Source organism: Cetorhinus maximus, chromosome 22 (genome assembly GCF_964194155.1).
Source record: "Cetorhinus maximus chromosome 22, sCetMax3.hap1.1, whole genome shotgun sequence".
Lineage (NCBI taxonomy): Eukaryota > Metazoa > Chordata > Chondrichthyes > Lamniformes > Cetorhinidae > Cetorhinus > Cetorhinus maximus.
This window is the reverse complement of record NC_135900.1, coordinates 46,801,506-46,815,567: the sequence shown is the minus strand read 5'-3', so window position 1 is coordinate 46,815,567 and position 14,062 is coordinate 46,801,506. Positions and strand designations below refer to the sequence as shown.

Below are 14,062 nucleotides of genomic sequence, written 5' to 3'. Positions count from 1 at the left end.
CTTCTCGTTTTGTGGTAGGCAGTGGGAATCCACGATAGCCTTGACTTTTGCATCTCTCGGAGCCACCTTACCATGTCCAATGGTATGGCCTAGATACCTAACTTGCGCTTTTGCAAATTCACTCTTAGCCAAGTTCATCACCAAATTAGCTGCTTGTAGTCGAGTAAATAATTCTACCAGATGCTGTAAACACTCCTCCCACGCCTGACTGAAAACGATTAGATCATCAATATAAACAGCACAATTGCTTAGACCTGCAATTACTTTGTTTGTCAGTCTTTGAAATGTCATGAGTGCATTCTTCATACCAAAAGGCATGACTTTAAACTGAAAATGCACTTGGCATTACAAAAGCTGATATCTCCTTTGCTCTCCCTGACAACGGTATCTGCCAATATCTTTTAGCAAGTCAATCTTTGTGTTAAATATTGATTGTCCCACTTTCTCAATGCAATCTTCCAACCGTGGTATGGTATATGAATCTGCTTCTGTCACCTCATTCACTTTTCGATAATCCACACGCAGTCTTTGTGTTCCATTCGGTTTCGATACCAGTACAATAGGTGAACTCCAGTTACTGCAACTAGACTCAATTATATCATTTTGAAGCATGAAATCAATTTCTTTTTGTACATGTGATAGCTTTGTCAGATTGTATCTATAAGGATGTTGCCCTATTGAAGATGATATTTCTATACATACATCATATATAGCTAAATGTGCCTTCCCCCAACTTATTTCCACAAATAGTGTGACTGCAATAGCTTTTCCAAATCACTTTGACACTGGTTTGGAAGGTAACTCAATATCTCATTTAAATTTTTAAGCACTCCCTCATTATCCAATTTGATTAGAGGAAAATCAGTTTCAGAATCCTGCACTTTTATCTCTTTCTCATCATCCACCATCACTAATGCCTCTTTTGGTTCCTCTTCCCTGTCAAAGTGCTTTTTCAGCAAATTTACATGACACACCCTCTGCTTCTTTCTTCTATCTGGCGTATTTATTAAATAATTTACTTCACTCAATTTCTTTTCAATCCTGTAAGGCCCACTAAATCTTGCATTTAATGAATCACCTAGTACTAGTAACAAAATTAGTACTTTCTCCCCAGAAATAAAACTGCATGCTTTTACTTTCATCACTTGCTGTGATGTCTTTAAATGTTCCTTAGCCAACTCATATGCTCTGTTCAATCTTTCCCTGAAATTTGATAAGTAACCCAAGAGAATAGTTTCTGAATTTTGACCCACCAATTTCTCATGAATCAATTTCAGTGGTCCCCTTATCTCATGACCATAAACTAGTTCAAAAGGGTTAAAATCAGTCAATGCATTAGGAGCGTCTCTAATAGCAAATAACAAAAATGGAATTCCTGTATCCCAATCCTGTGCATAATTCTGACAGTATGCTCTCATCATAGTTTTTAAGGTTTGATGCCATCTTTCCAAAGCTCCTTCTGACTCCGGATGATAAGTTGTTGACTTAAACTGTTTTATCCCCAAACTGTTCATTACTTCCTTAAACAGCTACAACATGAAATTTGACCCCTGATTTGATTGTATTTCTTTAGGTAAACCATATCTTGTAAAAAGTGTAATTAACTCCTCCACAATCTTGTTAGTTGTAAAATTTCTTGAAGATATTGCTTCAGGAAACCTGGTAGACACATCCATTATTATCAATAACTACTGATTTCCACTTTTAGTCTTAGGAAGGTGTCCTACACAATCAACCATGACCCTGGTAAAAGGTTCAAGACAAATACTGGTATTGGGATTAAAGGTGCCAGCTTCATCACTGTTTGAGGTTTTCCTGTTATTTGACACATATAACAGGTTCTACAGAATTTGACTACATCCCTATGCAATCCTGGACAAAAAAAAAGCCTCTGTATCTTTTCCTGTGTTTTTCTAATTCCTAAATGTTCCTCCATTGGAATTTCATGAGCAATCCTCAGAATCTCATTTCTATACCCTAATGGGATAACAATCTGATGCACCTCCCTCCAGCTTTCATTTACTGAGACATGATCCGACCTCCATTTTCTCATTAAAATATCTCCTGGAAGATAATAACATACTGGAATACATTTTGCTTCTGTTTCTGAATAAGCTTTCTGATATAACTGCTTTAATTGCAAACCATTTTTCTGTAACTCCACTAACCTCTTTGAGTCAAACATTTCAGCTGTACTTTCCTGTATTCCTTCCTCCTGAACAATGTTATCAAACACAGTGCCAGCTAATTGGATTTTGACATCTTCTTCTTGCCTTTGAAATGCCTGTTTATCTCATTTGTTTTGTTCTTCCCTGTGAGCCTTTGATCTCGTTAGAACACAATCAGGAAACGATCCAGGATGTTCCTTCTGTAACACCTCTGTTGAAAACACTTCTACAGGCTGCTCAACCACCATAGGCATCACCCACATTTGCAATCCAGCTATATCATTACCCAGAATAGATTGAACCCCTGCAATGGGCATTTTTTCCACCTGTCCCTGCAATACTCCCTTTGAACAACAAATATCACTATCCCACAATGTTAAGGATTGACTAGCCCCTGTGTCTCTTAAAATTGTAATACCTTTACCTACCCCACCCTGTACACATGGAAAGATTTTCCCTTTACACACAAAATCTTTAAAGATTTCTGCAACCTGCTCCTCAGAATCCTCTTGAGTAAACTGTGAACACATTCCCACTTCTTCACCTTTCATTGATTCTCCATGTTTCACCTGTACACAAACCATTGGTTTCTCCTGTGCCTGAAGCTCAGAACCCACGGTACTTTTACTTCGAGAGCTTTTCTGTACCCCAACGATTCCAACAGATTTTTCCTGCAATCTCCAACACACTGACTTTGCACGCCCCACTTTATTACAATGAAAACACCTCAATTTTCGAATATCACTTCTACCTTCAGCACCTTCCTTTATATTCTGAGAAAAATCTTCCTAGGAACTTCCAGCTACTCCTTCTCTTCCCTGACTACCTGCTTTCCTTTCACCTTCCCACTTTTTATCCTTTTCTAATTTGAAAGGGCAATGAAGAAAACATTTAGCTCTATAAACTAACTCATAATCATCAGCTATCTCTGCTGCTTATCTTCCAGAATCAGCCCTCTGTTCCTCTACATGAATTCTCACTACCGAAGGGATTGAATCTTTAAATTCTTCCAAAACAATTACTTCCCTAAGAGCTGCATAGGTTGTCTTTATTTTTAACACCCGTATCCACTGGTCAAAATTACTTTGTTCTACTCTTTCAAACTCAGGCTGTTTGCCCAGGCTGCTTTCTCAGATTCCTAAATTTCTGCCTGTATGCTTCAGGGACCAACTCATATGCACTCAAAATAGCCTTTTTCACCACATCATAATTCACCGACATTTCTTCTGATAGTGAAGCATATACCTCATGCGCCCTACCACCTAACTGTAATAATGCTGTCCAGTTTTCCTGTGGCCATTTCATCTGTTTAGCTATCTTCTCAAATGAAATAAAAAAATGCTTCAATATCTTTTCCTTCAAAATTTGGAAGAGCTTGTACAAACTTAAACACCTCCCCACTGGGTTTTACTCTAAAGATAAGTCCTTCCTCACCTACTGGCATCTCTTTTTTAACTGCCAACATTTTCAGTTGGAATTCTCTCTCTTTCTCTTTTTCTCTTTCCTCCTCTATCTTCACAATTTCTAATTTCCTTTTAAAAGCCATTTCCCTGTCCTTTGCTTCTAATTTAAGTTTGTTTCAGTTCCTTTGCTTGTTCACATTCAAGTGTCTTCATTTTTAACTGAAGTCTCACTACCTCCAGCTGTGACACACTGGTGTCAGGTTTCACTTCCAAGTGTAGATGCTGTGCTATACTCTTAATTATATCTAATTTCCTAAGCCCCTCAGGTAACCCCAATTTTAACTTATCTGCCAGCTCTTTTAACTTACTTTTGGTTATTTTCTGCAACCCAATCAGAGTTATAACTTCCACTCCCAGACAAGTCTTGGCAATTGCCAAAGCCATCTTGCAGTCTTACCACTTCTAAAATATCTCACCAACTCCTGGATTCAAAATGCTTCTCATACTCATAACCTTAAGATTCACCAATTCCAAACCAATCAAGGAATTAGACATATTTTGATACCGCCAAGAGCCCCCAATTGTTATGACACAGCAGTTGGTAAAGCTGAGTTATTTACAAAACCCAGAGGGAAACTTTAAGCAACTGTCATAACCTATATTTTTTTAAGTGGTCTGTTTGAGATGTAACTCTAAATTCACGATTCAGACCACCAGTTCTCGAGAAGTTTCTATATCAAAATACATGAGACATTTATTAATTTACACAAATTAGATATATGCACAATTGGCTACAAATTACTACTACCATAATTTTTAACAAATTCACAAACTAATCTCCATTAAAGCAACAGCAACCCATAGACTTTAAGCAGACATCAGGCAAAGCATTTTCACCTTACAAATTCAAAATGAGGTTCCTTTCACTTTGGTTCCTTTGCAGACACAGTGGCAGGCTTACAGGCTTTGATCTTACATTACCTCTGCCCTGCACACACTAAACTGCTATCGGTTATACCCAGCATATCTCATTGAATGTAAATTCTCATTGTATCACCAGCCCCTTTGAACTCCCCTCTTCTAACAATAAAGCCCCTTTCATAGTACCAATTCTATTTGTAATATAAACATTGCTTGGTCTCTGCTAGCTAGGTGTCAGGTTTCACACCACTTCTTGAATGCTCTATTCAACAAATGCAAATGTACTCTACCTCCCTTACAACTCAAAACTAGTATATATCAAAGCACCCAGACTAGCTGGCTTTCATCCAATTAAGACACTCCCACAGACTAACCCTCTTTTTAAAAAAAAAAATTTCCAATAATGTTATATACATTAATAGCTTCGTGACAGGCCTCAGCTTGCTAAGCGTCTCCTGCTCCAGGACAGGTGCACTGCCCTTGGCCTGACCTGCTGGAGTTGATGGGGGTCACAGGCAAAGGGGATTTGGAGTGGTAGGGCATCCTTGGAGACTCCATTAAGGATGCCGCCGGACTGTCAGTCTGGTGCTCCTCCTCCCTTGGGAGCCTAAAGGCCCATCTCTGTCTCCTCCAGGAGAAGGGGCACCTGGAGCGAGGTTGAGGTTACTGTCCCTCTCTTGCCTAGGCACTGCTGGAGCACATCCATGGATAGAATGGTGGTTTGCAGATCCAAGCGCAAATGCGGAAGATTTGTTGGACCTAGGTCTCTAAGTTGGCCATCACTCTTCCCATGGAGACTTTGATGCTCTCGCATGCGGGAGCCACGACATCAGCCAGAATGTGGGTGGACTCCTCCATCCTTTGTTGCAGTCTGGTGATAGCCCCTGACAGCCATATCTGATGTTCCTTTGCCTGTCTCTGGAATTCCAACATTTCTCTCAGGGCCGATTGCAGAGGCTCATCATCGAACTCAGACTCTGCAGGGGCCTGATCTCCAGCAGTCCTCTGAGTGTGAGAGCCTCAGCTGTCACTTCCTCTGCCAGCTGTGGACACGCATCTGTGAGATGATCACCAGAGCCTATTGAGCTAGGACCCACCTGCATTGGTGGAGGGTGCAGGTGAATGCAGTGACAGATCTTCATCAGATGGATCTTCACTGATGCATAGTTAATGAGCTGAAAAGTGGAAGATCTGGAGCAAAAACCTGCCCCGCTGCCCAGTGGGAATCACAACAACTTTCCCGCCAGCCAACGCACTTAATTTCCAGTATGGAAAATTCTGCCCAAAGGGTCTCCAGCCCTCACCCCTCACCCTGCACACCCCCTTCACCCTCCAAACACTCCCCATACCCTATCTATGCCACCTCATGACCACCACCCGCCCCATGTCCCCTCATGCCCCCATGCCAGGCTCTGCCCTTCCACCCACTCCATATATCCCCTTATGCCCCTTATGAAAGGCCCTGCCCTTCCACCAATGCATACATAATGAGGCTTGGCTGAGAGCCCAAACATCTATTAGAATAACAAAACAGCTATGCCCCAGAGGAAACATTGTTTGATTGACTGCACAGGCTCTCTAATCTCTGCAGTCAATTTCAAATGTTTGTTGACAAAACTCAAGTGGTTTCAAGTGTTCGTGGTTTGTGGTTTTTGAAACTTCAGTGGGCCTGGATGATTGACACTTTTATTAGCTTGCTGCCCAGATGTTTTCTTCATAGGAGAAATTGATAAATTGATACATTTTTTCAAAGTTTTTGTTAATACAAATCCCACTTTACACTGTGATGTACGTTAATTCTTGAAAGTGTACAGTGGGTCACTGGGCATGGAAGTGCCAGAGCCTGGCACAGGGAGTATGAATTCCTCTACATGGTGTAAGTAAATATCCCTTATATTAATAACAGCAATTAACAGTAAATTGCCTGATTCACCATGTGCAAGGTCACAGCAGATCTGCTAGAATTTCAATTTTTTTTTGAATCCCCTATTGATGTATGCTTAAAGTCATTATATCCATTTCTTTTAAATTCTATTTGCTTACTTGTTCAATTATTTGCACTTACAAAGTTGGATGAAATTTAATGCTAAATTCTTCTTTTACAGGTCCTTACCTATGCAGATTATGTCTTCACTAGTATCTTTACAGTAGAAATTATATTGAAGGTAATGGCACAGTAATAGTGTTCATGTCATTTTGTGAATTTTCATTTATTTATGATCAATTATCATAGAAATACTTAAACAATTCTGCATGGGTCTTTTAAGGAAGAGTCAAGCTCATGAAATTGAAAACTGGCTTGGCAATAGAAGGCAGAAGGTGACAAGGATAAAAATGCTGTTGAAGTTGGAGAGTGACTATTGGAATTGTGACTGGTGCAATTCCACAAAGATCTGTTCCCTATCCTACACTATTCATAATAGCTTGTTGAAGTGAGCCACTTGTAGGGTACACATTTTGCTGATGATAACAAGGTGCATGGTCCAGTGACACATGATGGGAAATAAACAACATTCAAGATTGTAAAAACAAAAAGCTAAAAGCTACTGCAGATGCTGGAAATCCAAAACAAAAACAGAATTGCCTGGAAAAACTCAGCAGGTCTGGCAGCATCGGTGGAGAAGAAAACAGTTGACGTTTCGAGTCCTCATACCCTTCGGCAGAACTGAATCATAGTTAGGAGAGAGGTGAAATATAAGCTGGTCTAAGGTGGGGGGCGGGGGGAGAGAGAAGTTGAGGGTGGGGTGGTTGTAGGGATAAGCAAGCAGTGATAGGAGCAGATAATCAAAAGATGTCACAGACAAAAGGATCAAAGAGGTGTTGAAGGTGGTGATATTATCTAAGAAAAGTGCTAATTAAGAATGGATGGCAGGATACTCAAGGTACAGCTCTAGTGGGGGTGGGGTGGACAGACTAACAAAGTATTAGTTGTAGATTTAAAAATAATGGAAATAGGTGGGAAAAGAAGAATCTATATAAATTATTGAAAAAAAAGGGGAGGGGGAAGAAACGGGGTGGGGATGGGGGGAGGGGGAGTTTAAGATCTAAAGTTTTTGAATTCAATATTCAGCCCGGAAGGCTGTAAAGTGCCTAGTCGGAAGATGAGGTGCTGTTCCTCCAGTTTGCGTTGGGCTTCACTGGAACAATGCAGCAAGCCAAGGACAGACATGTGGGCAAGAGAACAGGGTGGAGTGTTAAAATGGCAAGCGACAGGGAGGTTTGGGTCTTTCTTGCGGACAGACCTTAGGTGTTCTGCAAAGCGGTCGCCCAGTTTGCGTTTGGTCTCTCCAATGTAGAGGAGACCGCATTGGGAGCAATGAATGCAGTAGACTAAGTTAGGGGAAATGCAAGTGAAATGCTGCTTCACTTGAAAGGAGTGTTTGGGCCCTTGGACGGTGAGGAGAGAGGAAGTGAAGGGGCAGGTGTTGCATCTTCTGCGTGGGCATGGGGAGGTGCCATAGGTGGGAGTTGAGGAGTAGGGGGTGATGGAGGAGTGGACCAGGGTATCACGGAGGGAACGATCCCTACGGAATGCCGCCAGGGGGGGTGAAGGGAAGATGTGTTTGGTGGTGGCATCATGCTGGAGTTGGCGGAAATGGCGGAGGATGATCCTTTGAATGCGGAGGCTGGTGGGAGTGATAAGTGAGGACAAGGGGGACCCTATCATGTTTCTGGGAGGGAGGAGAAGGTGTGAGGGCGGATGCGCGGGATATGGGCCGGACACTGTTGAGGGCCCTGTCAACGACCGTGGGTGGAAAACCTCGGTTAAGGAAGAAGGAGGACATGTCAGAGGAGCTGTTTTTGAAGGTAGCGTCATCAGAACAGATGCGACGGAGGCGAAGGAACTGAGAGAATGGGATGGAGTCCTTACAGGAAGCGGGGTGTGAGGAGCTGTAGTCGAGGTAGCTGTGGGAGTCGGTAGGCTTGTAATGGATATTGGTGGACAGTCTATCATCAGAAATTGAGACAGAGAGGTCAAGGAAGGGAAGAGAAGTGTCAGAGATGGACCATGTGAAAATGATGGAGGGGTGGAGATTGGAAGCAAAATTAATAAATTTTTCCAGGTCCTGACGAGAGCATGAAGCAGCACCAAAGTAATCATCGATGTACTGGAGAAAGAGTTGTGGGAGGGGGCCGGAGTAGGACTGGAACAAGGAATGTTCCACATACCCCATAAAGAGACAGGCATAGCTGGGGCCCATGCGGGTACCCATAGCCACACCTTTTATTTGGAGGAAGTGAGAGGAGTTAAAGGAGAAATTGTTCAGTGTGAGAACAAGTTCGGCCAGATGGAGGAGGGTAGTGGTGGATGGGGATTGTTCGGGCTTCTGTTCAAGGAAGAAGCTAAGGGCCCTCAGACCATCCTGGTGGGGGATGGAGGTGTAGAGGGATTGGACATCCATGGTGAAGAGGAAGCAGTTGGGGCCAGGGAACTGGAAATTGTTGATGTGACATAAGGTGTCAGAAGAATCATGGATGTAGGTGGGAAGGGACTGGACAAGGGGAGAGAGAAGGGAGTCAAGATAACGAGAAATGAGTTCCATGGGGCAGGAACAGGCTGACACGATCGGTCTGCCAGGACAGTTCTGTTTGTGGATTTTGGGTAGGAGGTAGAAGCGGGCCGTCCGAGGTTGGGCGACTATCAGGTTGGAAGCTGTGGGAGGAAGATCTCCAGAGGAGATGAGGTCAGTGACAGTCCTGGAAACAATGGCTTGATGTTCTGTGGTGGGGTCATGGTCCAGGGAGAGGTAGGAGGAAGTGTCTGCGAGTTGACGCTCAGCCTCCGCGAGGTAGAGGTCAGTACGCCAGACAACAACAGCACCACCCTTGTCAGCGGGTTTGATGACAATGTTGGGGTTGGACCTGAGAGAGCGGAGTGCAGTAAATTCAGAGAGAGACAGATTAGAATGGGTGAGAGGAGCAGAGAAATTGAGATGGCACAAGATTATACCCAGACCATTTTATATATGTGCCCCCATTGGGCAAGACTGTACCCTAGGAATACATAAGCAGAAAATTTAACCTAAGATTTCATGCAGTGCCTACTAATTATGGAATACATTTCAGTAATCAGATGAATACCATGTGTTGGTATTCAAGGGTCATCTGGTGCAAATCAGAGCTTGAAACAGGCAAAAATAGGTATGCTGCACAGCAAATTTACATATCCTGGATCTGTGGTGAAAGACTTCTGGCCACACCATGAAGAGATGAGAAGGACCAGAATTCGCCTGCTTTTATAAAGCAAGGATTACATGTCAGCAATTATAAATGTGTCTTATAACTGCTCAGCTATCTATCATAAAGTGGTGGGATTGAAATCCAGGCACCTTTTCAGGGGCCAGAAACCATATACCTTTATGAGCTAATGAGTGCATTTCTTGAATTTGATGGCTTAGACTACTCAGCCTTGCTGATAATTGAGATACCATGAAGGGATAATTAGCAAAGATGAAAAAGGAAAATAACTTCATTCCATTAAAGCATTTAACTTCAGGTATGTTTGACTGTAAATCAAAACAGGTTGTCCTAATTTTGAACAAAGTTAAAACCATGTATGGAATAATATTTCGGACATTATAATGTCAAAAGAACAATATTGTATTGGAGAGGGTTCAGAGAACACTGATAAAGATGATTCTGAAACTTAAATATATCAGGCCAATGGGAAGGAATAATGGGCAAGGTGTGATGATTGGCTATCACCTGTTTTGTGCCCCGTCAAAAATTCATATAAAGTTGAATTTCTTTTCATTTGAGAAAATAAATTGAGTGGGTAAAGAAAGTAGTCACTCACACTTTTTTGGAGCAGAATGGGTAATAAGTACAGGTTAAAAGCAAAAAAACTGCGGATGCTGGAAATCGAAAACAAAAACAAAAATACCTGGAAAAACTCAGCAGGTCTGGCAGCATCTGTGGAAGGGAGCACAGTTAACGTTTCGAGTCCGCATGACTCTTCAACAGAACTAAGGAAAAATAGAAAAGGGGTGAAATATAAGCTGGTTTAAGAGGGGAGGTTGGGACAAGAGAGCTGGATAGAGGACCAGTGATAGGTGGAGATAACCAAAAGATGTCACAGACAAAAGGAGAAAGAGGTGTTGAAGGTGGTGATATTATCTAAAGGAATGTGCTAATTAAGGGTAGAAAGCAGGACAAGCAAGGTACAGATAGCCCTAGTGGGGGTGGGGTGGGGTGAAGGAATCTGAAAAGGCTAAAAGGTAGAGATAAAACAACGGATGGAAATACATTTAAAAATAATGGAAATAGGTGGGAAAAGAAAAACCTATATAAATTATTGGAAAAAACAATAAGGAGGGGGAAAAATCAGAAAGGGGGTGGGGATGGAGGAGAGAGTTCATGATTTAAAATTGTTGAACTCAATATTCAGTCCGAAAGGCTGTAAAGTGCCGAGTCAGAAGATGAGGTGCTGTTCCTCCAGTTTGCGTTGAGCTTCACTGGAACAATGCAGCAGGCCAAGGACGGACATGTGGGCATGAGAGCAGGGTGGTGTGTTGAAATGACAAGCGACAGGGAGGTCTGGGTAATGCTTGCAGACAGAAAGAAGGTGTTCTGCAAAGCAGTCACCCAGTCTGTGTTTGGTCTCTCCAATGTAGAGGAAACCACATTGGGAGCAACGAATGCAGTAGACTAAGTTGAGGGAAGTACAGGTGAAATGCTGCTTCACTTGAAATGAGTGTTTGAGCCCTTGGACGGTGAGGAGAGGGGAAGTAAAGGGGCAGGTGTTGCATCTTCTGCGGTTGCATGGGAAGGTGCCGTGGGAGGGGATTGAGGTGTAGGGGGTGATGGAGGAGTGGACCAGGGTATCACAGAAGGAACGATCCCTACGGAATGCTGCCGGGGGGGTGAAGGGAAGATGTGTTTGGTGGTGTCATCATGCTGGAGTTGGTGGAAATGGAGGAGGATGATCCTTTGAATGCAGAGGCTGGTAGGGTGATAAGTGAGGACAAGGGGGACCTGATCATGTTTATGGGAGGGAGAAGAAGGTGTGAGGACGGATGCGCGGGAGATGGGCCGGACACGGTTGAGGGCCCTTTCAACCACTGTGGGTGGAAAACCTCCGGTAAGGAAGAAGGAGGACATGTCAGAGGAACTGCTTTTGAAAGTGGCATCATCAGAACAGATGCGACGGAGACGAAGGAACTGAGAGAATGGGATGGAGTCCTTACAGGAAGCGGGGTGTGAGAAGCTGTAGTCAAGGTAGCTGTGGGAGTCGGTAGGCTTGTAATGGATATTGATGGACAGTCTATCACCAGAAATTGAGACAGAGAGGTCAAGGAAGGGAAGGGAAGTGTCAGAGATAGACCATGTGAAAATGATGGAGGGGTGGAAATTGGAAGCAAAATTAATAAAATGTTCCAGGTCCAGATGAGAGCATGAAGCAGCACCGAAGTAATCATCGATGTACTGGAGAAAGAGTTGTGGGTGGGGGCCGGAGTAGGACTGGAACAAAGAATGTTCCACATACCCCATAAAGAGACAGGCATAGCTGGGGCCCATGCGGGTACCCATAGCCACACCTTTTATTTGGAGGAAGTGAGAGGAGTTTAAGGAGAAATTGTTCAGTGTGAGAACAAGTTCAGCCAGACGGAGGAGAGTAGTGGTGGATGGGGATTGTTCGGGCCTCTGTTCGAGGAAGAAGCGGAGAGCCATCAGACCATCCCGGTGGGGGATGGAGTTGTAGAGGGATTGGACGTCCATGGTGAAGAGGAGGCAGTTGGGGCCAGGGAACTGGAAATTGTTGATGTGACATAAGGTGTCAGAGGAATCACGGATGTAGGTGGGAAGGGACTGGACAAGGGGAGAGAGAATGGAGTCAAGATAGGGAGAAATGAGTTCCGTGGGGCAGGAACAGGTTGACACAATCGGTCTGCCAGGACAGTCCTGTTTGTGTATTTTGGGTAGGAGGTAGAAGCGGGCCGTCCAAGGTTGGGAGTCTATCAGGTTGGAAGCTGTGGAAGAAAGATCTCCAGAGGAGATTAGGTCAGTAACAGTCCTGGAAACAATGGCTTGATGTTCAGTAGTGGGGTCATGGTCCAGGGAGAGGTAGGAGGAAGTGTCTGCGAGTTGACACTCAGCCTCTGCGAGGTAGAGGTCAGTGCGCCAGACAACAACAGCACCACCCTTGTCAGAGGGTTTGATGACAATGTCAGGGTTGGACCTGAGAGAACGGAGTGCAGCAAGTTCAGAGTGAGACAGGTTAGAATGGGTGAGAGGAGTAGAGAAATTGAAACGACTAATGTCACGCCGACAGTTCTCAATGAAAAGATCAAGAGAAGGTAAGAATCCAGAGGGAGGGATCCAGGTGGAGGGAGAATATTGGAGGTGGGTAAAAGGATCCGTTGAACGGGGAGAGGACTCCTGCCCAAAGAAGTGAGCACAGAGACGAAGGCGGCGGAAGAAGAGTTCAGCATCGTGCCGAGCCTGAAATTCATTGAGATGAGGGCATAAGGGTATGAATCTAAGTCCTTTGCTGAGCACTGAACGTTCAGTGTCGGAGAGGGGAAGGTCAGGGGGTATGGTGAATACACGGCCGGGGCGGGGATTGGAAGACGGGATAGGGACAGAGGGGCAGGCAGGGCTGGAGGGTCCTGGATGGGTGTTGGTGTCGATGAATTGTTGGAGCTTGTGTTCCTTTGAACCTGAAAGAAAGAGACAAAGTTTATTGTTGAGGTGTCGGATGAGACGAAGAATAAAATGAAACTAGGGGCATGCGCAGTTTTGAAAAAGGGTGCGGCGGTGCTGCTGGAGGGAGAGGTCGAGTGTGTTCATATGGCAGCGCATGGCACTGAGTGTGGATCTCAGAATGCGACGAGAACAGTAGTCCGAGGAGTGTTGTATGTCCCAGAGATACCTGTAATCCTGGGTGGGTTCGAAACATGAGGGATGGACGGGCAGCATTTTTAACAACTTTAATTGCTTTCTTAATGGCCTTAATAGGCCTTTGACAGTTTGGCGGGCACGCAGCCGAGTCAGCTGTGTGCCCGCTGAACTGACAATTTAAATAACACGCGGTGACGTCGGGACGCACACCTGATGTCATCGCGTGTCATTTTATGCGTCGGCGAGTGGGCCCTGCCCCCACTCGCCGACTGGACAATAAGTACAGGTTGTCTAACTGCAGCAATGCTTGCATTCAGGTCTCTTGTGATGAAATGTAGCATTATGTCAGCTATTTTGATCACTTTTCGCACTTGCAAACTAGATTTTAATGACTTATGTAACTGGATTCCTAAATTGCTCTGTTCATATTCATAACGAACCATTAGCCTTAAAATCTGATTCTAAAAATACGCATTTGGGAGAATTTTCCAGTCGGCGAGCGGGGGCAGGGCCCGACGTCACCGCACGTCATTTAAATTGTCAGTTCAGCGGGCACACAGCTGACTTGGCTGCGTGCCTGCCAAACTGTCAAAGGCCTATTAAGGCCATTAAGAAAGCAATTAAAGTTGTTAAGAATGCTGCCCGTCCAACCTTAAGATTGGCGAGTAGGCGAAGTGCCCAGGCGGCCTTCACATTTTTCATGAAACCTCATCAACAGGCGGGATGAGG

General features: G+C 44.0%; 1 protein-coding gene across 1 annotated transcript in view; it reads left to right on the top strand.

Moving 5' to 3' along the window:
- The window catches only part of cacna1c (calcium channel, voltage-dependent, L type, alpha 1C subunit), a 1,337,968-nt gene that overhangs the window by 911,383 nt on the left and 412,523 nt on the right, over window positions 1-14,062 (top strand). The window contains exon 21 of the mRNA XM_078568241.1: window positions 6,598-6,657. Within this exon, the coding sequence (XP_078424367.1) occupies window positions 6,598-6,657 (60 nt within the window). The remainder of the gene's footprint in view (window positions 1-6,597; window positions 6,658-14,062) is intronic.